Source organism: Lacerta agilis, chromosome 6 (genome assembly GCF_009819535.1).
Source record: "Lacerta agilis isolate rLacAgi1 chromosome 6, rLacAgi1.pri, whole genome shotgun sequence".
NCBI classification, from domain to species: Eukaryota; Metazoa; Chordata; class Lepidosauria; order Squamata; family Lacertidae; genus Lacerta; species Lacerta agilis.
The window spans coordinates 8133323-8159868 of NC_046317.1; the positions used below are offsets into that span (position 1 = coordinate 8133323).

General features: G+C 45.4%; 1 protein-coding gene across 1 annotated transcript in view; it reads left to right on the forward strand.

Annotated features, from left to right (window-relative positions):
• LMX1A (LIM homeobox transcription factor 1 alpha) overlaps nucleotides 1-10341 on the forward strand; it is a 72375-nt gene extending 62034 nt beyond the window's left edge. The window contains exons 5-9 of the mRNA XM_033151345.1: nucleotides 1727-1896; nucleotides 5549-5626; nucleotides 6431-6500; nucleotides 9360-9536; nucleotides 10150-10341. Coding sequence (XP_033007236.1) covers nucleotides 1727-1896; nucleotides 5549-5626; nucleotides 6431-6500; nucleotides 9360-9536; nucleotides 10150-10310 — 656 coding nt within the window. The 3' untranslated portion in view covers nucleotides 10311-10341. The remainder of the gene's footprint in view (nucleotides 1-1726; nucleotides 1897-5548; nucleotides 5627-6430; nucleotides 6501-9359; nucleotides 9537-10149) is intronic.
• Nucleotides 10342-26546: the final 16205 nt, after the last annotated feature.

Genomic DNA, 26546 nt, shown 5'->3' on the forward strand with positions numbered 1-26546 from the left:
CTAGACGTACAACTGTATACCCAACAAAAAGCCTTCTGGTTTTTTTTAACAAAAGTTTTCTTAAACAGTTTCTTTAACTCGTTATGTATCATTTCCCAGAAGGCTTTTACCACTCCACAGATTTGTTGTTGTTTTTAAATGCACCGTGCAAGTTGAAAATTACCACAGCTGGGTCTGCGTTTAGGGCCAGAACCATTCTCTGTTGCTGTGCTCATTTTCTGTTTGCAAGGAACTGTTAATATGAGGGAACATTTTTTTAAAATGGCGCAACCGCCGCCACCCCCATGTGCAGCCAGAAGTGGCATAGTATTGAAGGCACATACTCTAGTGCCAAACATTTTACTGGAATGCCAACCTTGCCAAATTAGGACTACCTTATTCCAGTAATGGAGGCCGATGGCTTAAGAGCTTCCACCTCTCCCAGGCAAAGTGTCCTGGAGTTTCACACACATGCTAATTGAAAAGCCTGCTTAATTACTCTTCAGTGGAGTTCTGCCTGCCATGATGCATGCTTTGAGAGTGACCTTGAGGTGAGATTTCTCCAGTGCAATGGGGATATTTTTGGAGCTGAGCTATAGGTTGGGTGTTAGCTAAAAACACCATATGATACCTGTACGTATAGAACTGCACTTGGTAACAGTTAATCTCTGGGCTTAATTCCTAGTGTTACTGTTGACTTTAAAAGTTTGAAATGGTCTGAATCTAGGGTTAGGGTTAGGCCAGGGGTCAGCAAACCTTTTCAGCAGGGGGCCGGTCCACTGTCCCTCAGACCTTGTGGGGGGCCGGACTATATTTTGAAAAAATATATATGAACGAATTCCTATGCCCCACACAGTGGATTAGGGAGCCGCTTTGCCACCCGGAGTGGCAAACACGGGGCACCCCCCCCCGCAGGGGCAGGGCGCTGCTCCCTAGCACGCACGCACGCGACCCAAGATGGCGCGCGTGTCTGTGCTGCTGCCCGTGCGCTGCAGCCTTAAAAGTTGCCACCGCCGCATGGAAAGGGTGCTGGGCATCGGCTTGGGAGTGGGGGGGTGGCGCCGAGTGTCAACCTCCCCCCAGGCTGGCACTCGGGGCGCTCCGCCCCATCGCCCCCCCTCGGTACGCCACTGGCCCCACAAATAACCCAGAGATGCATTTTAAATAAAAGCACACATTCTACTTATGTAAAAACACACTGATTCCCAGACCATCCATGGGCTGGATTTAGAAGGCGATTGGGCCGCATCCGGCCCCCAGGCCTTAGTTTGGGGACCCCTGGGTTAGGCTGTCTGAGGTAATTCCCGCTTTGAAACCTTTGAAACCTTTGCCCAGAGAAGCCTGTCTGGCCATCTTGTTTCTAGTTTGCAGAAGGATGTTTAAATACCCTTCTTTAGGAAGGCATTTATGCCACTGGGAGATGACTGCTGACTTGTTGTGTAACCAGCTTTGAGTTGATCTTATAATCCTCTTTTGACTGCTTTGTTATTTCCTTACAACCACCCCGGCCACACGCGTGTAAAAATGGCAGCACGGGGCTTCTCTCTCTCCACTGTCTTTCCTTTCCTTACCAAATGAGTGGTTTGTAGCCCTATTTGTGCAAATTCTGAAGGGATTTTTTTAGCATCTTCCCGTTATTAGGGAGCTTTTCCATGCGGCTTCTCAATTTGGGGGATTTCGTTTTAAACAAAGCCTGTCCTGTGAATCGCACTGTGCTTGATTTTATCCCCTTCCCCAATCTTTTAAGGTAAAAGTGACGATGAAAGGAGCCTGTGCAAAATGGGAGATGGCACTGGGAAAACAGCCGAGGAGAGCAAGGACCACAAGCGGCAGAAACGACCCCGGACCATCTTGACGACCCAGCAGCGCCGGGCATTCAAGGCATCGTTTGAAGTGTCTTCTAAACCGTGCAGGAAGGTACAGTTTGATCATAAGAAGAAAGTGGCACCATGAACACTGGAATCACCAGAGGTAGCCAGTTTACACTGCCTAAGACGTTGTTGAATCCCATGGCCGTAGAGTGGACTCCCGTCTTAATAATTCCTAGACATTGTGCTCTTGTCGGTGGCAGTCGGATGCAGGCCTGTGGTCCACTGAACAGAATGCGGCCCAACAGACAATTTCTGTTGTGATTTCCCAGGCACTTGAGCATCACTCCTGAGCAGTCAGCAAAAGGACAAGAGAGATTTAATGACCCAGACATGAGCCACTGTATGTAGATGACGTGCTGATGGACTGCAAGTTGTGCAGCCCTACTCAAGCCTGAGAGCCCCTTAGCTGCGGGGGAAACTAAAGAGTTGTGGGTTGTTTAGTTTAGAAAAAAAGATCCCTGCATTAGAACGTAAGAATCCTGCTGGATCAAACCAAAGCTATTCCTGCATCCTGTTCTCACAATGACCAGTGGGGTGCCCTGTGGGAATGTCCAGGAAGGCAGGAGAGCATATATTGTTTAATTATATCCTTCCCAACTTGTGTTAACCAGTTCTATGATTTAGCAGAGTAACATTCCCCTTTTAAACCTACACAGCAGCTAGGTTTGCCAGGCTTCCATAAGCCTCTAAAATAAGTTTCCTGGTAATTCCCCTTTTATTCCCTCCTAAAAAAGAACAGACACAGTCTTGTATAAAAGCATAAAAGAGTTTACTCACACATTCTGTTCACAAATGGATCCCAGAAGGCAGACTTAAGTTACAAAATATATACGCCTGGAATCTATCCCATAAGGAAATAGTACCTTTGTCCTCTCTTGGCTGAGATGAAGAGAACATCTCAGGCTAAGGAGATGTTGCTTCTTTGAGGAATGGAGTCAGAGAGAGAGATGGCTGCCTGCCCTGTGCTATTTTGTTACCTGCACAGGTAAGGTCGCGCCCACCTCTGGTCACATGTAGAGGAGGTTTGTCCCAGCACAGGAGGAAACAGGAAGTTTATCTACTGGCTGGACAAACATCCCTCTTCATGTCTAAACATGTCTGCTCTAGGAATGTTGTATTTGACTGCTCTGTGTTTCACCCCCCCCCCCCACATGCCAGTGGAAAGCTCCAAACAGGAGTTGAGCAGCACAGCCACTCCCCCACTTCAGTTCCCCAGCAGCTACTGATCAGAGGATGTGGGTGGTGCTGTGGTCTAAATCACTGAGCCTCTTGGGCTTGCCGATCGGAAGGTTGGCGGTTCGAATCCCCATGACGGGGTGAGCTCCCGTTGCTCTGTCCCAGCTCCTGCCAACCTAGCAGTTCAAAATCACACCAGTGCAAGTAGATAAATAGTTGCTGCTGTGACGGGAAGGTAAACGGTGTTTCCGTGCACTCTGGTTTTCATCACGGTGTCCCGTTGCGCCATAAGTGGTTTAGATATGCTAGCCACATGACCCGGGAAGCTGGCAAATGCTGGCTCCCTCGGCCTGAAAGTGAGATGAGCGCTGCAACCCCCTAGTCACCTTTGAGTGGACTTGACTGTCCAGGGGTCCTTTACCTTTTTTTTACCATTACAGGGGAAAATTAAAGAGTTGTGGGTTGTTTAGAAAAATAATAATCCCACATTAAACCATTAGATCCCTGCTGGATCAAACCAAAGGCCCAGCTATTCCTGTGTCCTGTTCTCACAATGGCCAGGGACGTGCCCGTGGAAAGCCCTCGCCCACTTCTGTTCCCCAGCTGCTACTCTTCAGAGGCATACTGCCCCTGGATAGGACATAGTCATTGTAGCTAATAGCCATTTCTCTAATCCCCCTTTTAAAGCCAGTGTGGTGTAGTGGTTAAGAGTGGTAGACTCTAAATCGCGTGAACTGGGTTCGCGTCTCCGCTCCTCCACATGCAGCTGCTGGGTGACCTTGGGCTAGTCACACTTCTCTGAAGTCTCTCAGCCCCACTCACCTCACAGTGTTTGTTGTGGGGAGGGAAGGGAAAGGAGAATGTTTATATACAGGTGAAACTCGAAAAATTAGAATATCGTTGAAAAGTCCATTTATGTAAGCAATTGTTTTCATTAGCTACTGGAGTTTAATATATGAGACTCATGACATTATTAATTTGGGGTTCTCATCAGCTGTACGCCATAATCATCACAATTATAACAAATAAAGGCTTGACATATCTTGCTTTGCATGTCATGAGTCATTCTCATATATTAGTTTACCTTTTAAGTTGAATTACTGAAAGAAATGAACCTTTCCACAATATTCTAATTTTTTGAGTTTTTCGAGTATATATATATATATTCATTTTCAACAAATCAAAACAGTTAAAATATACTTACAGTAACAAGGTTAAAAATACATAACCGACTACAATAACACACATATAAACTTTTTATAATCATATCTTTTCTCCCTTGATAACATGACTTCCTCAAATCCCTCTTTTTCAAATATTACGGGAAAGGAGAATGTCAGCCGCTTTGAGACTCCTTCGGGTAGTGATAAAGCGGGATATCAAATCCAAACTCTTCCTCTTCATCATCCAAGTTGGTGTCCATTGCTACCTCTTGTGGGTGAGAAGTCCATAGTTTATTCAGCTAGTGTGGTGTAGTGGTTAAGAGCAGTAGTCTCGTAATCTGGGGAATCGGGTTCGTGTCTCCCCTCCTCCACATGCAGCTGCTGGGTGACCTTGGGCTAGTCACACTTCTTTGAAGTCTCTCAGCCCCACTCACCTCTCAGAGTGTTTGTTGTGGGGGAGGAAGGGAAAGGAGACTGTTAGCCGCTTTGAGACTCCTTCGGGTAGTGATAATGCAGGATATCAAATCCAAACTCTTCTTCTTCTTCTTCATTGAGTGAAGAAGGACTTTCTTTTGTCTGCCCTGCATCTTCCAACATTCAGCTTCATTGGATGTCCACAAGTCCTAGTGTTACAAGAGAGTAAGGAAAACCTTTCTTCGCCCACTTTCTCCATGCCATGCATAATTTAAAAAAAAATCTATCCTGTCACCTGCCTTTGCTCTAAACCAAAAAGTCCCAAATGCTGCAACTTTTCCTCTTAGGGGAGTTGCTTCACCCCCGTGATCACTTTCGGTGAAGAAGAAGAAGAGGAGGAGTTTGGATTTGATACCCCGCTTTATCACTACCCGAAGGAGTCTCAAAGCGGCTCACATTCTCCTTTCCCTTCCTCCCCCACAACAAACACTCTGTGAGGTGAGTGGGGCTGAGAGACTTCAGAGAAGTGTGACTAGCCCAAGGTCACCCAGCAGCTGCATGTGGAGGAGCGGAGACACGAACCCGGTTCACCAGATTACAAGTCCACTGCTCTTAACCACTACACCACACTGGTGCACACTAATCAGAACTGTGAAGAGTATTCCGTGCGTTTTCACAGCTCCCCTGTTTGGAGACACATGCTTGAAATCCGACTGCCGAATCTCAAAAACTTCCAATTCTTATGGTTTTGAATTTTGGTGAAAAATCCAGGGAGCAACTGCAAACTTTGAGATTTTGTGCCGCAATGGGGGAAAAAAACAACAACCCACCTTTAATGAAAATGTTGAAATTTGTGTTGAAAGTCCTACACATTTAGTATTTTGCTGATCCTTTTGCTTCTGTTTAAGCAAATAATCATGTCTGCTGTTCTGACATTTCATGAAGGTAAGGGAAACGTTAGCAGCCGAGACGGGTCTGAGCGTCCGAGTTGTTCAGGTCTGGTTCCAGAATCAAAGAGCTAAGGTAACAACATTTCTACTTGAATCACTCACTACATAATGACGCTGGGGCCTTTCATCCATTTTTAGACAGGAGGGCTAGCTATCTAAACAGGAAATGTAGTCCTAGTTTGGAGTAGGAACAAGCAACTTGCAGACTGCATTTTTGGATTTGGGAAGCTGTTTAATAGACCATTGGTCCATCTAGTACAGGTGTCCCCAAACCTACCCAGCCTTGGGCCGGTTCCTCCGGTGCTGATTGCGCGGTGGGCCGGAGGGCGGGGGAGTGTGCACCCATACGCATGCGCACTCGCTTTTTCTGGTGCACTTCTGGTGCAGCGTGGCGCCGGAAACAGCTTGTGCGCAAGTGTCATTTCTGGCACACTTCCGGGTTGGCGCAGTGCTGGAAATAGCTTGTGCGTGTGCGCACGGGCCTCCGCAGACCCAAAAGTGTGCCGGAAATGACGCTTGCACATGGGCACAAGCTATTTCCGGCGCTGCGCCCACCCGGAGATGGGCAACCGCGCCGCGTCAGTAAGAGCGGGTGGCGGGGGTCGTCAGGGGCCACACAATTCGCTCGCGTGGGCTGCATCCGGCCCGCGGGCCTTAGTTTGGAGATGTCTGATCTAGCATAGTTGCACTAAGCTGCACAGGCTGGATGAAGCTCTCAGACAGAGCTCTCTCTCCGTCCATCTTAAGATGCCCATTTTAAGAACTGTCAACAGCAGCATCTGGCTTCTGCTAACCCTGTGGATGCTTTCCCGCCATTTAAGAAAAGAAGAGGAGGGGATATTGGCTTGTTCTAACCTTTCCTCCCTTTTTGTAACAGATGAAGAAATTAGCAAGACGACAGCAGCAGCAGCAGCAAGATCTGCAAACAACACAGAGGCTCACTTCTGGTAAGCCTGCCTCCTAACCCCCTTCTGTCACGGGACCTTCCTGTTCCCTCTCCCTTTAAACTCCACCACCTACAGCCAGGATTCTGAAAATGGAAAGTGGGTTCTCTTTCCATGGAGGCACCAGGAGCTGCTGGACAGGAGGACCGAATACTTTCCTGGTCCCCCTCCTTTCAAACGCAGGTTCTTTGCATCCTACTTGAGCCAGAAGGCAGAATATGCCACGCTGTAGGAGGGAGGGCATCAACAACATTCGGGGGCCAGTAAACCAGTCCTCTGCAAAGGGCAAGATTTAATTTCATCAGAGACTTTAATAGCATGCCATGCACAGCTATGGTCCTCCCCACAATATCGATTTGACTTATCCCATGGTTTCCTCAACACCCAGTTCTTGGGTACCATGCTTGCCACTGTTGCCTTGAAAAACTAGACATTATTGATTCCGAGAAGTTATGATTCACTTCTCCTTGGCTCCTAGGACTTCTTGGCTGCCGTGTCCTACCTGGGAATCTCTCCTCAGATTCAAAACAAAATAAAAAATAAAAAATTCCTTCCAGTAGCACCTTAGAGATCAACTAAGTTTGTTCTTGATATGAGCTTTCATGTGCATGTACACTTCTTTAGATACACTGAAACAGAAGTCACCAAACCCTTATATTTAGTGAGAGAGTGAGGAGGGGTATTACTCAGAAGGGTGGTGGGAATGGGTGATTGGCTGATAGGTGTGGAAAACCTGTTGACGACTGTTAACGACTGCAGTTGGTCTTACAGGAAAAAGCAAGGGGTGAGATGGCTAAAGATAGCTTTGTCATGTATAATGAGATAAGAATCCAATGTCTTTGTTCAGACCAGGTCTCTCCATGGTTTTAAGTTTGGTAATAAGTTGCAATTCAGCCACTTCTCTTTCCAGTCTATTTCTGAAATTCTTTTATAATGAGACAGCTACTTTGAGATCTTGTACAGAATGTCCTGGGAGATTGAAGTGTTCTCCTACTGGTTTCTCTGTCTTGTGATTCCTGATGTCAGATTTATGTCCATTTATCCTTTGGCGTAGGGTTTGGCCTGTTTGTCCAATATAGAGAGCTGAAGGACACTGTTGGCATTTGATTGCATACACAATGTTAGAAGATGAGCAATTAAATAGTCCTGAGATGGTATGTTTGGTGTTGTTGTGGCCAGTAATGGAGAGACCCCTTGCTTTTTCCTGTAAGACCAAGTGCAGTCGTTAACAGTCGTCAACAGGTTTTCCACACCCATCAGCCAATCACCCATTCCCACCACCCTTCTGAGTAATACCCCTCCTCACTCTCTCACTAAATATAAGGGTCTGGTGACTTCTGTTTCAGTGTATCTAAAGAAGTGTGCATGCACACGAAAGCTCGCGCCAAGAACAAACTTAGTTGGTCTCTAAGGTGCTACTGGAAGGAATTTTTTTTTAATTTTTTTAATTTTGTTTTGACTATGGCAGACCGACACGGCTACCTACCTGTAACTCTCCTCAGATTGTCGTGGGTTTTCCATTGTAATCTCTATAGCTTTTTCAGTCCTTAGCTTTGCTTCCCAATTTCCCCTTAATAATACAGGGCTGAACATGTTTCGCATATCAACTCTTTCCTCAGTTAGGTCACTCTTCTAGCACAATGGTCCCTCTTTTGCATGATGCTATTCACCTCCCACCCTGAACACTGAACACATCTAGTTTAATGAAAACAAGGCACTGGGAAATCCATGGCTGGGTCTTCTGAAGATTCATATTCTCTCTCTCTCTCTCTCTCTCTCTCTCTCTCTCTCTCTCTCTCTCTCTCTCTCTCTCTCTCTTAGCAGCCACAGAGTGGGTGAGGGGACATGGGATTGGAAAAGCAGTGGTTGGAAACCCTTCCTGTGTTCTTTTCCTGATCTTAGTCACCCCCTTTAAAGTGTGTACACTTCCCTCTGTGAGACAAAAAGCAGCTGAGTTTCCCAAACCAATGTCTCCAAACCCCCTCAGATGTATTGAACTAAAAAGAAAAACAACTCTGAGATCCAGTCACTTATCTTTCAACATCTTTTCTGGATTGACTCTAAGGCTGAACATGTTGAAGGTTCTTTTGCATGTCAAAGAATGAGAGAAAGAGAGAAAGAGAGGGGGGTTGCACATGGGGGGAAATTTTCCATTCTGTGCAACAGAGGGCCTTCTCAGTAGTGGCACCTGCCCTGTGGAAAGCCCTCCCATCAGATGTCAAGGAAATAAACAACTATCTGTCTTTTAGAAGACATCTGAAGGCAGCCCTGTTTACAGAAGTTTTTAATGTCTAATGTTTTACAATTTTTAATGTGCTGTAAGCTGCCCAGAGTGGCTGGGGAAAGCCAGCCCGATGAGCAGGTTTAAATGTTGTTGTTGTTGTTGTTGTTGTTGTTGTTGTTGTTTTGTTGTTGTTGTTGTCGTCGTCATCATCATCATCATCATCATCATCACCATCACCATCACAGGAGTCCTGTCTTACAGTGAACTTGGCATCCCAGTTCCAAAGGAGCTTATAGTTATATTTTTCACGAACTTGATAATATGTAGGTCTGGCTGGCTGTGACTCTTTAAGCAGCTCAAATATTTGAGTTGACTGATGGTTTAACTCGTTTATTCCGAGACTGGGGGAAAAGTAGAAGTCGTATATGGGTTGGTTGGGTCTGGCTTTGAAAGCAGGGGAGCTGGGAAAGAGTTCACACCTCCTGGGACTGGAAAGCCAAGAAAAAAAGTTCATTAAGGAAAAAGGCACCAGTATGGAAGACAGATAAGAGCCAGATCTCTCTGACATAAGTGGAATAATAAGGTATTGGGAGAGTGATCTTATGAACTCATGCATTTTGTTTGCCATTGTCTTCCAGCTCAGACAAACAGTGGCGGCAACAACACAGGCCTCGAAGGAATCATGAACTCTTACATCACCTTGCAACCACCTCCACAACAAGTATTGGTCATTGATCAAAGTGTTTACAGCTCAGACCCCTTCCGGCAAGGGCTCACTCCACCACAAATGCCGGGGGACCACATGCACCCTTATGGTAAGACCGGAAGGCCTGCATATTTCACATTTTGAGGGAGCTGTAAATTGAGTCAGAGTTTGAAACGGCTTCTTTCTGTATGTCCCATTGCAACGTCTCAGGCGGACTAAGGGGAATCCCTTAAAAACGTGGATTTAGGATGTCAAGGGCCACTAGCCCTCTAAGACAATATCTGTGCTGCGTTTGGGCTTCCATGCTTAAGCCAGTGGAGCTTGAGATTTCAAACGTGTCTGGTTTCCGTCTAGATCAGGCACAGGCAAACTCCGGCCCCGCAGATGTTTGGGACTACAATTCCCATCACCCCTGACCACTGGTCCTGTTTGCTAGGGATGATGGGAATTGTAGTCCCAAACATCTGCAGGGCCGGAGTTTGCCAATGCCTTGTCTAGATCCTTGATTCAGATTGTATGTCTGTTTAGCTACCTCAAACACATGAGAGTGGCTTAGTCAAAATCCTGATGGCACTTCTGAAAGAAGTTCACTCGCGCAAGCGCCATGAAAAAGAATGGCGCAGGAGCTCGACTCTGCACCCGAACGCCGCTCCCGTTCATTTCATTGTTGTGTGAGTGGATTGTTGCCTGAGTGGAACAAATCTTTTTTCTCTGTTCTGAAGGTTCTGAGCACCTTTTGTGTGAGATGGACAGTGACGACACCTCCCTCAGCAACCTGGGCGACTGTTTCTTAACAACTGTGGAACCTGGGCCCTTGCAGTCCAGAGTGGGAAACCCCATTGACCACCTGTACTCCATGCAGAGCTCCTACTTCACATCTTGAGACATTTGAGGCTCTGGACAGACGCAGGGCTGGGCTCGCCTCAGGTGCCACCTGGAGAGAAGAAGAGGAAAGGATTTTGAAGTTGCTAGCTTCATTTCCCATTTGAAAAATTCAGCGGAAATCATGGAACATTTGTGAAGGAAGAATTCAAAACTCCGTTCTCCTTTCGCTAACCCGTTTATGGAACGCCTTTTTGAAACTGAGTTTTAAATGTTGAAGTGTCAAGGAATGCACGAAAGAAGACAAAAAACTTATCTCCCCCCACCCCACCCGTGTTTTATTTAAGACTGTCTTGAAAAGCAGTACTTTAGGCTTAGACTAGATAGGCAAGCAATATTTCCCACTTTAAACTTTGGGGTTGAAACAAAAGTTCCTCATTTGGGTGGACTACCCTTCGGGGGGGGGACGACGACAACTTAGATAATTTTCAGTAATTTGCACATTTTGCAATCCTTAATGGCAACATGGTTCCTTCTGCGGTTTCTGCATTGCTATCAATTCTTCCTTGATTGCTATTTCTTTCTCCTTCCTGGATTAATCACGTAAGTGAACCCCCCCCCATCAGAATCACACATTGAACAGGATGACATCAGAATGAAGTCAATTAGATCTGGGCATGTGAGAGTGAGAGCAATTTACACTAATAAATGATCGTACTTATTTTATTTTATTTTGCAACGAGTGACAGAAAATAATTGAAATGGGAGGCATTTTTGACACTGCCAAAAATGTATGGGGGGGGCGGGAACGTTCATAGTTTGTTCATGTAGCTATCAATTTAGAAAGCTGTGAGCTCTTGGTGCCTGGCAAGCATGTGTGTCGAGGTGTTTGAGTGTGTTCATGTAAGGACGTGTGCATTTATATACAAGATACAAGCTCACCTAATATTGCATCAGGTTTATCCCTAATGACAGGAAAGTTCTGTACAGCAAAAAATAACTTTATTTTCTGAGTGAACTGTATTTAAGAAATTGCTCAATGCACTTAAGTTATGAAATGAAAGAACCAAGTTTTCTCAAATATCACCTTTGGTTTGCAAAGACGGAAAAGCAGAGTTAGAGTAGCAGTCTCCGCTGGAGGCAATCTGATGCTTTCCATTTCTTCATTTATTTTCAAATGAAAACCCACGTCTGAAAATATCAGGGTTACCCATCCTCCCTTCTGCATGCAATCTAGTTCCATTAGAATACAGGAAAACTCTGCTGATGACTTCAGTGCAATTCGGGTTGCAGCCAACATTGGTTCTTTACAAGAGAATTGTCCCCCCAAGAAAGAAACAGATCTTATTATGCTTCGTGTCCCATCAGCAGCACAGAGGGTAGCCATGTACATACATGCAGAGGAAGCCCTTATTCTAAATGAAGGCATCTTTCAAAGCAATGGAAAAGCTGCCTTTGGAGTTTCTAACAGTTGCAGAGTACATCGTGGCCTGCGGTGAGTTTAAGAATCCCACTATCAGGATTTGCAAGGGGATGATGTAGGAACACTTAAGAAACCAAATGGTTGACTCCTTTCAGAAACCAGAACCTCCATTGCTGTTGGTGATTATGCATTGAAGAATAGAATGGATGGATCTACAAAACACCACAAAGAATTTGACAAAATACACCAACAATTGTCATGTGTATCCATTCTAAAGTCCTTTGTTGCAATAGAAAGAACTCCTGGTGAACTCCATAGGCAATGGTCATTGGTCTTCATGTGCCTTCCAGATGAGCTAAACTAACTCATTCTTCTGCCACTTAAATAATGGAGTCTTCCAGCGCAACCAAGAAATCTTCTCTTGAACTGTCCGGAGTGAAGGATTGCTACATATTTGTCTTTAAGATGCTGAGTTCACCTCTCATTTAGAGAAGACTCATAGGAATCCAGCTCCCTGCTCTTCTTCCCTGTCTCTCTTGGTGGGCCTGACTTCCTTCTGTGCTGGTGGCGCAGCAGCCTGAGAAGCTGACTTGACTATGCTCCTCTGTGTAGTAGTAGGAAGCATGCCACACCTCTCCCCCAGCTTCCCTAAAACATGGTGATCAGTAATACTCAGTTTGTCTAAAACTGGAGACAGACAATATTTCAGAGTTGATCATGTTAAGAGGGAGCACTGCCCACAATATGTCCCCTGACCCTTCTTTTTTCCTCTACTGAAACATGTCTTGCAAGTTTAGGTATTGCTTCAAAGACCTGCTTGATCCATGTCAACAATAGAACAAAAGTAATACTATAAGAAATGAAGCTTCTCTCAGATTACTTTCAGCTCTTGAAAAATAATGGTCTATCTCCAGTCTAAAATAAAGTAGTACTTCACAAGCAATCTACCATAAGATGCTGTGATGCAAATGAGTATAAAGGTTACCCCCTCCCCCAACAGATTGGATGAACATGTGGACACAGGTCTGTCAATGATTACCAGGTGTCAGGATCCAGCTACAGGAAATGATATCTCCGCTGTGATCCTGAGCCCACTGTTGGTCCACTGGAATGACCAAGAATGGCGTAGAGGTATATTTATAGTTGAGTTAGCAACTCTCAACTTTGAGACTTTGGGATAATAAAAGGTACAAAGACCTAGCATGGGTTCTCATCGTCATGTTTTTCAAGTAATGATTGCAGCACTCACATGGTAAGTCCATTTTCAGAATGAAGAAGAAGAAGAAGAGTTTGGATTTGATATCCTGCGTTATCACTACCCGAAGGAGTCTCAAAGCGGCTAACATTCTCCTTTCCCTTCCTCCCCCACAACAAACACTCTGTGAGGTGAGTGGGGCTGAGAGACTTCAGAGAAGTGTGACTAGCCCAAAGTCACCCAGCAGCTGCATGTGGAGAAGCGGGGACGCGAACCCGGTTCACCAGATTACAAGACTACCGCTCTTAACCACTACACCGCACTGGCTCCCAATGACAAGGCAGGCCATCTTGGAAGATGCTAAGGCACCCCATAAAAATGGTATAACTCTCCCTTCCTCACCACATTACGTCTCTGCTGGCCATTGAGCTGTTAGGCATGCAGTATTGCAACCTCCCTGTGCTCTCCAAGGCGAGGTCTTGTATCTGGCAGCTTCTTCTCCCTCAGAATCCCCACTACAAAGATGTGTCCCCTGGTAGAAGCAGGAAAGGAGTCCAACACAGCATCTGAGGAAGAATGAGCCACTGAACGCAGTTCAGAGGAAGTTAGAAATGAATGCACATGTTCATTGCCGTGCCCAGCTGCATGGGGTTGGCCTGGTAGGAGACCAAAGGATTCTACTACTTTGGTGTGGGGTGTCTCTCTTTCCTTTTCTACCCATGTAGGGACAACAGGGTTGCAGCCCTAACTGTCAGGATGCTGTCAGCAGCTTCCGGCTGGTTGCCCAGGAAAGTTTCTTACCATCCCTTTTTATTTCAATATTTACAGAGAGAGGCTATAGAACCCAGCCTCTTGGATAGTGGCATTGTCCCGAGTGAATCTCCACCCCGCCCCTGTCTCTCCCACTTCCTCATTCATCACTGCTATGGGTGCTGCTTGGTGCCCTCTGTCTTTGTGCTCTTTGCTCTCCTAATTTTAAGGCTTGCCGGGTTCTCAGAGATGGGGGGTCTGGAGTGCTTTCTAATGACACTGTGTCAGCCAGCTGCTGCCCTGGTCCTGCCTCCTTCTCCTTCTCTCCCATTATTTCTCAACTTTCCCCCTTCATCTGCCTCTGAGCTGTCACCTCCCTCAAACCACTGTGGTAAATCTATACTTTCTTCCTCTTCCTCTTCCCTGGAAGGATCAGGATGGGGAGGCGGTCTCCACCATTCCTCCTCTGCCCAGTCCCTGACACTAACTTAGGGAAATTACTGTGAACACTGTGAAAGCGTAGACGAAAAATCTATTATTGCTCAGTAGTGGTTTTTTTTTTTTTTGGAACCACGCAAAACGAATTTGCAAACATTTGTCCACACAAAGCCATACATACATGGATATTGTCTTCTCTTAAAACAGAAATTTCTTATGGAACTCGCGAGTCGTGTCCCTTTAAAGCCTTTGCCGAGGGTAGTTGCAGACAAAGCCTCGTCCCTGTCATAGTTTGTGTTGTAGAAAAATATTATGCTCCTCATTAATAAATTATGTAAAGGAAAAAAACTGAATGAAAAGTAGTTGTGACGCTATAGGTTTTGGCCTATTAAACACTGAATGTAACAGAATGTGACAAGTTGTTGGAACTGCTGCATCAATGGAAGTGCCGGTAAGATTATGAGAATAAATGAGGGGAAACAATATGAAAAAAGACTGATCTGTCGTGAAAGTTTGTAGAACAGTTGATGTACAATAGTAGCTAAGACTCTGAGCCCGGAAGTCCCCGATTCAAAGGTTCACATCGGCGATAATTATCTAGGTGGTTTCTGTGCCAAATTGCACCAGATGTGTTACACCCAGCATCCAATGCAACTATAAAGGTAAAACTATAAACTATAAACTATAAAGGACCATTAGGTCCAGTCGCGGATAACTCTGGGGTTGCGGCGCTCATCTCGCTTTATTGGCCGATGGAGCCGACGTACAGCTTCCAGGTCGTGTGGCCAACATGACTAAGCCACTTCTGGCGAACCAGAGCAGTGCACGGAAACACCGTTTACCTTCCCGCTGGAGTGGTACCTATTTATCTACTTGCACTTTGATGTGCTTTCGAACTGCTAGGTGGGCAGGAACAGGGACCGAACAATGGGAGCTCACCCCGTCGCAGGGATTCGAACCGCCGACCTTCTGATCGGCAAGCCCTAGGCTCTGTGGTTTAACCCACAGCGCCACCCGTGTCCCTTAATAATTTAATAATTTTAATTATTAACTTTAATAATTTTAATTATTAAATTTAATAATTTAAACTTAATAATTTAATAGTTTTAAACAAAAATGGCTACTCAGTACTCAGTGGTGAAACAAAAGCATTTTGCAAATGGCCAGACGTACACATCTCTCTAGCAAGCCCGCAGCTGTGAGGGGGAAGTCTCAGTGAATGCTGATATTACATAGGAAACATGAATATTTGTGCTGCTGAAAACAGTTTCTGGAGAATCTCTTGTTGCTACTTGTTGCTAAAGGATAATCCACATACCGGGGGGAATGGACCACACCCCAGGAGTGTTGTAGCTTTGCTCTCAATCACTCAAACCACAGTGGAACAGAGTGCCTTTTCAATTTCATGGAGCTAACTTTTCTATTTGAGTATGTGTTTTGCTGTCATATCAGTCCATTGCAGGCCGACTGGAAGAAGACATTTGAAACAGACATTTGCATCCGGTGATCTCGTTGCTGGAGTCCTGCTTAGGATTTCACACAGCTTCCAAGCCTGTTTGAGTGATTGAGAGCAAAGCTACAACACTCCCAGGGATTGGACAGTCCAGCCCCCCCCCCCCCCGGACTGTAGTTTATCCTTTAGCAACAAGTATACTTGTAGAGATGCTTTTCCCTTTATCGAACGAAGGAATGTTTGGATGGAACTTTGGCTTTGAGACATCCTGTATTGTACTTGAATATAATTTCGGTATAGCATACATTATGTAAAGGCTGTATTTAAAGAAACGGACACTTGGTGGAATATAAATGTCTTATTTTTATGTTTGGTCTTTGGGAAGTTTTATATAACTGCATCCAGAGTTGTGCGAACTGGGAGCAGCAACACTATATAGCAACACTATATAGAGCCAAAACAAAATAGAAAATTCTTTCCAGTAGCACCTTAGAGACCAACTGAGTTTGTTCTTGGTATGAGCTTTCGTGTGCAGACCAATATGGCAGACCAACACGGCTACCCACCTGTATATAGAGCCAGTGTGGTGTAGTGGTTAAGAGCGGTAGACTCGTAATCTGGTGAACCGGGTTTGTGTCTCTGCTCCTCCACATGCAGCTGCTGGGTGACCTTGGGCTGGTCACACTTCTCTGAAGTCTCTCAGCCCCACTCACCTCACAGAGTGTTTGTTGTGGGGGAGGAAGGGAAAGGAGAATGTGAGCCGCTTTGAGACTCCTTCGGGTAGTGATAAAGCGGGATATCAAATCCAAACTCTTCTTCTTCTCTTCTATATAACAGCACAACTCTCAAGCCTACTGGTGGCAGATGCTAACAAGCAATATTTGACACCACACTTCCAAATCTTCTTGAAACTCATCTGCTTACCCCTGACTCTTCCAACATTTTCCCTGGCCATGATGGCTCTACTTCAGGATTCTCCGAGATCTCGGTAGAACTATTATCATAATTTTAGATCTCTTGAGGAAACAAGGAAGACCCCCACAACTCCCCCCCTTTTTTGTCCTGATGAGGAGATAAGGCTGTGTAGGCCAGATGAACAGAAAGTGTTGGTACTGGCAGCCCAGTTTCCTGGAAGCTTTGTTCCCCCGAGAGATACCGTATTTTCCATGTATAAGACGCCCCCATGTATAAGACGACCCCTCTGTAAACCCAAAATTATGAAAATGCACTCTGCACTATCTGTGTATGAGACGACGCCTTATTTTAAACTTCAAAAATTTAGGGGGGGGAAATAAAGTCTTATACGCAGAAAAATACAGTATTTCATTTTTCGGCCTCTTTCTAAAGAGCACTTTAGAAATTCTTTATAACTCCAGCAGGTGTGGGGAGGGCTTTACCTGTGGGCAATGTGTGCATGCTTTTCTTCCCATAAAACATTTGCTGTAATGCTCTGCAGTCTCCCCAGGTGCCTGCACTTCCTCATCTGAAAAAAAAAAGTCTCATGGGAGGAGACACCTCAGGATGTCTTTCCCTGAACTTTGATTGAAACAAGAATCCAGGGGAGCTGGCTGCTGAGCACTTGAGAGTGGCGTGCTCCCCGTTTTTGTTTTTCGTTATCGGGGAGCACGGTAGACCTCTTCTGCAACTTCTGGTGCTGGCATGAAAGCCCGGCTGAGATCATTGTAGGATTATTATTTTTTAAGGAAATGCAGACTACAGACTGCTAGAGAGAGATGATCTGTGGATTTTTAATTTTAAGGGTACTCATGGTGGTGTACCGAAAAAAACTGCTAGCACATTTGCAAAGCGAAGTAGAGTCCGGTGTAGTTTCAAATAGGAAGGGGGGGGGCTGTGTGTTGAGATTCCTTCACTGCAGGGGGTTATGACCCTCAAGTTCCCTCCCATCTCTACAATCCTATGATTCTATGAAATACCCTTAGACACCTTGAAAGTGAAACAAGCACAGTAACAACCCAGCATGAGAATTTCTCTCTCTCTCACACACACAAAATGCTCTCCTCTTTCAGAATTTGTGGGTGCAATTTCCCCCCCTCATAAATTGATGCAGAATGGTTGGGGTGGGGGAGAAACGCAAGAGAAATGTTGTTGTTTAGTCGCAGGGCCGTCTTAAGTAAATCCGGCGCCCTGGCGCGAAGATCCCTCCGGCGCCCCTCGCACTCCGCCGGGCAGGGCCAGGTGCAGCAGTAAGCCGGAGGGCGCAGTGCGGTGGGGACGCCGAACTTGCTCTCCGCCGGGCAGGGCCAGGCGCGGCAAGCAGCCGGAAGGCGTGGAGGGGCGGGTGGGGACGCTGCTAGCTGTGCTCCTCCTCCGCCTCCACCTGCTCGGCTGAAGCGGCAGCGCGGCGCTGCCGTCCAGGGAGCCCTAGCTGCAGCGCCGATGGGAGGCTTGTTGACAGCCTCCCCGCGTCCGCAACCCAAGATGAGGTGGGCAAGAGCAGCGCTGCCGGCGGGGCTGGAGGGCGCAAGTGCCCTCCTGATGCCGTGGCACCTTGCGCCAGTAGCCTCAATGGCTAAGACGTCCCTGTTTAGTCGTTTAGTTGTGTCCAACTCTTCGTGACCCCACAGACCAGAGCACGCCAGGCACTCCTGTCTTCCACTGCCTCCCGCAGTTTGGTCAAACCCATGTTAGTCGCTTCGAGAGCACTGTCAAACCATCTCGTCCTCTGAGGAGAAAAATGATAATTTGAGGAGGAAGGTGGTTGTTGTTTAGCCGTTCAGTCGTGTCCGACTCTTCGTGATCCCATGGACCAGAGCACGCCAGGCACGCCTGTCTTCCACTGCCTCTTGCAGTTTGGTCAAACCCATGTTAGTCGCTTCGAGAACACTGCCCAACCATCTCGTCCTCTGCTGTCCCTTTCTCCTTGTGCCCTCCATCTTTCCCAACATCAGGGTCTTTTCAAGGGAGTCTTCTCTTCTCATGAGGTGGCCAAAGTATTGGAGCCTCAGCTTCAGGATCTGTCCTTCCAGTGAGCACTCAGGGCTGATTTCCTTCAGAATGGAAAGGTTTGATCTTCTTGCGGTCCATGGGACTCTCAAGAGTCTCCTCCAGCACCATAATTCAAAAGCATCAAAGAAGAGAAACATTAGTGCATTTGTAATAAACCTCAGGGAGCCATTTACCTGGCTCTGAGCAGCAGGGCCGAAAAGCTCATGCCTCTCTCCTGTTCCACAAGAAGCTGGAAAAATGGGCTCTGCAACAGATGCCTCAATAACAGGAGTGACACTATTTTGGAAACCTGGTGCTTCCTTCTGTGATGTACATCATCTGCTCTTGTTTTCCCTGCAAGGGTATTGTCCATGGGTCCGTACTGGGAACTGTGGGGGTGGCATGGGCCGTATCTTCGCAGATACCTGGACATTGCTTGCTTTGCTGCTGCAGCCAAGGACAAGGAGGGAGGGGGCCCAGGGGGGGATCTGACCTTCCTGTATCAGCTGTAACATTGAATAAACAAAGCGCCCATTATTCCTAGAAGCTGTGTGATGGCCAACGGGAGATCAGCAGAGATTACCTTTCAGGTAAGGATGCTGATTAGATGCTATTGATAGGGAGGAACAAGCTTGCTCTAACTAATATTATGCCAATTTTAAGTTGCTTCCAGCAAAAGAGATTATGCCACATCTTTGGCAAGAGGCAGAAGAGAAAGAACCTGGAAATCGAGACTGGGCCAAAGTCAACCACTGACATGGGCTGACATTAGGATAGTTCATTATGAAAAGACTTATGGAAAGAGAGGAATGGTTGGAAGAAAGGCTTCCCAAACCTATATATATATAATTGTTGGGAAGATTATAAATCAAATTAAGCTAGGCAGGGCTAAACCAAAGACCTTCCTGCTTGCCTTGTATTGGGTTTGCCACAGATTTTGTAAATTCAGCCCCTCCACTGTATATTTAAAGGATAATGACATTGCCCAAAGAATCGTGGGAACTGTAGTTTACCTCTCATGGAGCTACAATTCCCAATACACTTATCATACTACACTATGATGTGGATGTGCCAAAACTCTGAAAAAAAATATAAAACTAGATATGTGTGTTCAAGTAACTTTAGGCCAAAGCTTTGTATTTTAAGCCTCCAAGCGGCTTAGTCATGCTGGCCACATGACCCAGAAAAACTGTCTGCGGACAAACGCCGGCTCCCTCGACCTGTAAAGCGAGATGAGTGCCGCAATCCCAGAGTCGTCTGCAACTGGACTTAATTGTCAGGAGTGAGGCTGAGAGACTTCAGAGAAGTGTGACTAGCCCAAGGTCACCCAGCAGCTGCATGTGGAGGCGAGGAGACACGAACCCGGTTCACCAGATTATGAGTCCACCGCTCTTAACCACTACACCACACTGGCTCTCATAGCTACATTGCCATTTCCCATCCCATCCTATCTAAATCTGCCCAAGTATGTAGTAGGAAAGGCGAAACAAGGCAAAGAGCTAAGCTACCTGCCCCCGGGTCAGTTCCCTGCTTTGGAACTCCTTGAAGTGCAGAAACTGCTTGATTTGAAACATCTGGCTGCCCTTACCTGAACATACGTCAATGCAAGGGCAGTCCTGCCATTAGAGAGAGTGAGGCAAACACCCCAGATGGCAGATCCTGTGGGCAGCGATGGCAGCAGCCCACTTCCAGCCATTCCCCCCTTCCTGGAGTCCTGTGGCCATTCAACTCTGATGGAGATCAGAGCTCTGGGTGCCATAAACCTGTCGTGAATCCCCATCATTACTCTGCTGCTCTCAAGTGCGCTGGGAGACACTATGACGTTGCCAGTGTTGACATAAGATTCGACTATGTGCACAAATCTTATTTTGAACTGGGCCCTCTGCTTCACTGTCTCTCCAACCTCTCGGCAGTTGATCATTCTGTAACCTGGAAGACGCAAATGGCACTGGTCTGTCTTTGTTTACTCATGTATTGGTAACATACGAACATATGTCTTAGGTCAGTGGTGTCCAAACTTTTTTCAAAGGGGGCCAGATTTGATGAAGTGCTGAAGGGCTGTGAGGGCTGACCCAAAGGGTTGACTGAAGTTGTTGACCCTTTTTTAGGATTTTACCCCAGGAAATAAACTGCCACAGGGGCTGGATTAGGCCCCCAAAACGGACTTTGGACATGCCTGCCTTTGTTGTTTAGTCATTTAGTCGTGTCCGACTCTTTGTGACCCCATGGACCAGATCACGCCAGGCACTCCTGCCTCCCGCAGCTTGGTCAGACTCATGTTGGTAGCTTCGATGACACTGTCCAATGATCTCGTCCTCTGTTGTCCCCTTCTCCTTGTGCCCTCCATCTTTCCCAACACCAGGGTCTTTTCTGGGGAGTCTTCTCTTCTCATGAGGTGGCCAAAGTATTGGAGCCTCAGCTTCAGGATCTGTCCTTCCAGTGAGCATTCAGGGCTGATTTCCTTCAGAATGGATAGGTTTGATCTTCTTGCAGTCCATGGGACTCTCAAGAGTCTCCTCCAGCACCATCATTCAAAAGCATCAATTCTTCGGCGATCAGCCTTCTTTGTGGTCCAGCTCTCACGTCCATACATCACTACTGGGAAAACCCATAGCTTTAACTATACGGACCTTAGGTTAGGTTACTGCAACATGCTCTAAATGCGACTGTATTTAAAACATGCTCAGAAGCTACAGCTGGTCTAGGACATACTCACCTGGAAGTTCCAGTTTCGCAGCAACCTCACCTCACTAGTTACTGGGAACAATTTAAGGCAGGGGTCTTGATCTTTAAAGCGTGACCTTGTCTTCTAGGGTACCTAGTCACGCAGGGAGCTGCCATGGATTCAAAAGGCTCCTTGCTACAGAAGTTCACACTCATCACAAGAGGGGCTCAAATTGTTGCGTGACCTTGGGGTCAGGGATAAATGTGCCTCTTCCCTCCAGGTATATATGAATAAAGTTTGCATCTTTTTACTATAGCAGAGCTCCACCTCCTAGAAAGGCTCCCTTCACCATTAGCTTTTAGTTTCCAACTCTAATAGTGATTTTTCACTTTTAAGTTAGTTAGTTAGTTAGTTAGTTAGTTAGTTAGTTAGTTAGTTAGTTTAATCAGGAAAAGGGCATGCATGCCCACATAAATACACAGGGTCGTTGCAATGGTTAAAACGGATGGAAACACATAAATACAGACTCAGACAAGTCACTTCACTTGCATTCACCACAAAGAGAGGTGAGGATACATATTGTTTGCATTATATATTATTATATAACATTATGAGAATTTCAAACTTCAGCTCATTTTATTGTTTTTAGGCATTAGCCATGATGGAACACACACACACACACAAATACATTTTTACAGTTAAGCCAAAGAAAACACAAATCACACACACACACCAATTTTTTTTAATTTTTTGGCAGTTAAGCAATAAAATTGTAACACCATCAAATATTTGTGATACAATCATTACACTCTCTGTTTGACAAAGCTTGCTCCGGTGCCAGTGAACTTGTAGCAACTCTGCCTGGTAGCCTTAAAATAATGAGTAAAAACAATAAAATAATACAACCTGTCTTTTAAACGACAGACCAGGTGTCATGTTCCCTAAAAATGTCCACAGAGCATTTCCCTGCTTATACCTTAGCTGATAAGGAAGAATCTCCAAGTTTGGTAGTTGCCGTGATAATAAAAACGCACATTGTACAGGTCTTAAGATAGCCTATTCTCTCACACAGTGTAAGGCATCCTTTGGAATTCGGCTAGGCTTAAAATGCCTGCTCAAATAGAATCTTTCACACATACGATTGATTGATTGATTGATTGATTCGATTTCTTACCTGGCGTGTGGCCTCTTGAAGGTCATATGAGGTCATAGCAGCATCCCATTACATCAGGGCTCCTTTCTCTTCTATTCCTATGCCAATGTTCTTTCTATGGCACTCTTTTCCGTCAGTGCTTTCATAGCCACTTTGGACATTTTTTTTTTTAAAAAAAAATGTAACGACAGCTAATAAGCCCAGACAAATAACCTAATGTGCATGATAGCCATAGCTCAGGCTGGCAACCATTTACTTAGCTGATATTCTTCAGGGTACCATATCCTAGCATCCCTTAGCAGGAGAAATTACCATCAATCAAGTAATTATCGCTTATTCCAGAATGCTTTTAAACTGCAAACAGGCCTATTAAAGAAGATGGGGCTATCACTTAATTAATTGCTCCTGCAGTTTCACATCTGTTTCTCTGGAGTAGCAGCTCTCATACAGCCCCACTCACCTCAGGCCAGCACTTGCAAGGAGCTGCTAGCAAATGATTGGTACTTTGATGCCTGATTGATGTGGGGTGGGTGGTTGAAGGGAAAGGTTGTACATAGGGAGACAGAGAGGGGGAGATGCATGTGTACCAGGCGCGCCGAGCTGTGCCCATGTGCATGATGTCACACGTACAATGCCCCCCCCCCCGTCTGGTCAGGGCAACTCGGCCCACCCCCACCTGCCTTACCTTGTGAAAAGGATGCGCAGGGCGAAGATGCTGGCAATCCTCAAAAGGACGTGGTAGGGCCATGCATCTCCATCGTGGCACGTCTTTTTAAGGATCACCGCAGATCTTTTGGGGGGGCGGCCCCCTTGTTTAAAATATCGGGGGACGGCCCCCCCAACCCCCCTGATGTCTACATCTGTGCCAAGGAACATCCCAGGCAAGCAAGCAGTGTGTCTCACACTCCTTTGCCCAGCTTTTGAACATCTTCCTTTCCATTGCGTTTACAGATCCTCGCACAAGCTTGACGCACAAGTCACAATTCATAGGAGCTGGCTGGCTCCCCAGGGGGTCAGCAACCTTTTCCAGCCATGGGCCGGTCCACCGTCCCTCAGACCATGTGGTGGGCCAGACTATATTGGGGGGGGGGGTGAATGAATTCCTATGCCCCACAAATAACCCAGAGATGCATTTTAAATAAAAGGACACATTCTACTCATGTAAAAACACACTGATTCCTGGACTGCCCACGGGCTGGATTGAGAAGGTGATTGGGCCGCATCCGGACCCTGGGCCTTAGGTTGCCTGCCCCTATCCTAGGGTCTCTCTCTCCCTCCCCCCCCAATAAAATAGTTGAGGGGCATTGGCATTCAAATGGTGCGTGTGCATTGTGCCTTGTGATCGATTATGAGGGGCGGGGCTTACCTGCCCCTCCCCCCGATATTTTATTCGAATTGATTCACATGCACAGTTCATTCTCATTGTTTAAGAGCATAGCTTTGCATGCAGTATCTGATCATGATCGCCCGTATGCGTTATTGCTTGTTGAATGGCACTGCCTATTCCCCTGTGAATAATTTTATTCTTTTAATGGGCAGTTTTTATAGTGCTGGCCATATGGTTGAGGCCTGCCGGCTTTTGAGGCAAGACTAGCTGTTTGTACTGTTCGTTTCAGTTGTTGGGTGGATAGCCAATAGCCTTTGGCAGGCACAGCCACCTCATCCAGCTCTTCAGAGGCTTGTTCCAGATGTAATAGGAAACCATGAAAACAGAAGGCTGGAAGGGTTTGGGGCATGCCTTCATCATGGAAAACCACAGCTTCCCATAATATCTGCACCAGGCCAGGGAGATGGTCTAGATCAGGGCTTCTCAAACTTCTGAGTTCATTTACCCCTTGATGAGCTTATACATAAATGCCAACAGTGCCCTTCAGCTCTCTATATTGGACAAACAGGCCAAACCCTACGCCAAAGGATGTTGTTGTTGTTCAGTCGTTCAGTCGTGTCCGACTCTTCGTGACCCCATGGACCAGAGCACGCCAGGCACCCCTATCCTCCACTGCCTCCTGCAGTTTGGCCAAACTCATGCCAGTCGCTTCCAGAACACTGTCCAACCATCTCATCCTCTGTCGTCCTCTTCTCCTTGTGCCCTCCATCTTTCCCAACATCAGGGTCTTTTCCAGGGAGTCTTCTCTTCTCATGAGGTGGCCAAAGTACTGGAGCCTCAACTTCAGGAGCTGCCCTTCCAGTGAGCACTCAGGGCTGATTTCTTTAAGGTTGGATAAGTTTGATCTTTCTGCAGTCCATGGGACTCTCAAGAGTCTTCACCAGCACCATAATTCAAAAGCATCAATTCTTCGGCGATAAATAGACATAAATCTGATATCAGGAATCACAAGATAGAGAAACCAGTAGGAGAACACTTCAGTCTCCCAGGACATTCTATACAAGATCTCAAAGTAGCTGTCTTACTACAAAGGAATTTCAGAAATAGACTGGAAAGAGAAGTTGCTGAATTGCAACTCATTACCAAACTTAAAACCATGGAGAGACCTGGTCTGAACAAAGACATTGGATTCTTATCTCATTATACATGACAAAGCTATTTTTAGCCATCTCACCCCTTGCTTTTCCCTGTAAGACCAATTGCAGTCGTTAACAGTTGTCAACAGGTTTTCCACACCTATCAGCCAATCACCCATTCCCACTTCCTTCTGAGTAATACCCCTCCCCACTCTCTCACTATATATAAGGGTCTGGTGACTTCTGTTTCAGTGTATCTGAAGAAGTGTGCATGCACACGAAAGCTCATACCAAGAACCAACTTAGTTGGTGCTACTGGAAGGAATTTTTTTATTTTGTCCAAATTCTTTCATATCTTAATAATAATAGTAATAATAATTTACTATTATTACTATTATTACGGTTTACAGCAAGAGAAGTTCATTTTCAAAACAGATAAAATTCTGTCTTCAGGTGTGAATGGGATCAACAATTCTGAATTAACATATCAGTTGTGATGGGTGTATGTGTGTGTGTGATTGTTTCCTTGCCCATAATTCAATACGCAATTCCATAAAGCTAAGGTGACAATCCTAAACACTAATCTCTGACTCAGAGAGGCAATTATTCCAGAAAATTTACTTTGGGGGGGGGGAATGCATTACATTTGCTTTTGCATTAAACTATAATGTCAGCTGTATTAAAAGTACGGGTTATTCAGTCAGTGATTAAATTTATTATTTAAAGTTTTTGCTACAAATGGAGCTACAAGCTAGCATCGCTTTGATTTTGCCAAAGGAGCAGAGAAACAAAACTGAGTAGCCTTTAAAATGAAATAGTAAAATAGTCAAGAAAAATCCATGTACAATCAACATTTATTCATCATCAGTTACCATAACTAGGAATCGTAAAAAATAAGGGTACTGTTGTATTGTGGAATCGTCTTATTAAATACAGATGTTCTTCACTGGCAAAAATTCAGTACCTGTGAATGCCCTTTATTTCTGAAGCTCATAGTACCTAATTACATTTTTCACGCCGTACCGCGTAAACTTCTTTTTTTTTTATTTCAACCCCCTTTCAGTCCCTAGGTCTTTATTCACTCCCTGCACAGTCCCATAGACCTCAGGGGGTCAATATTGAGCACTATGGGAAACCCTTGTCTAGAAACAGAAATAAGCACCAAATATTCCACAGTCTTAACAGCTCTTATCCTTACTTCTCAGGTACAAAGGAGGGGAATGAGAACTCTTGGCTTCCCTTTATATCTGAGCCAGGGCAATGAGAAACAGAAAACGCAGAGAGGATTGAGATGGTGTAAACAGAAGTAATTGCATTTATCAAGCACGTGTAGTAAGGGAGCAAAGAGGCAGATTGAACGTTTCTTTGGAGATGGGTGATAAAATGCAGTATGTGTAACACAAACAGATGGGGGGGTCTAGAACAAGTTAAGATTGTGATTTCTTTTTATGCTTTGTATTATGGTTATGAATAAGCTGATAGAGATAAGATGTTAGATTAGGATTAAGAATAATTGTAAAATAAGAGTTAAAGTAGTTACAAAGTTACTACAGTAAAATTGTACTGAACGCAGAAGAGAGGACGTGAGGAAGTCCCCTAAGTAAGATTTGAAATAAGGTTATAATAATTAAATTGGTGTGTTCCTGTGGTAGGTGGGTTGTCAGGTAATGTATGTGTTTCTTTTGTTTGTTTTTTGTATTTTGTAGTTTATATGTACTTTTTGTAGTATGTATGTATTTGCTTTGTTTGCTTTGTGTTGAAATACCAATAAATTTCTTATAAAAAAAAAATAGAACAAAAGAGCTTTAAAG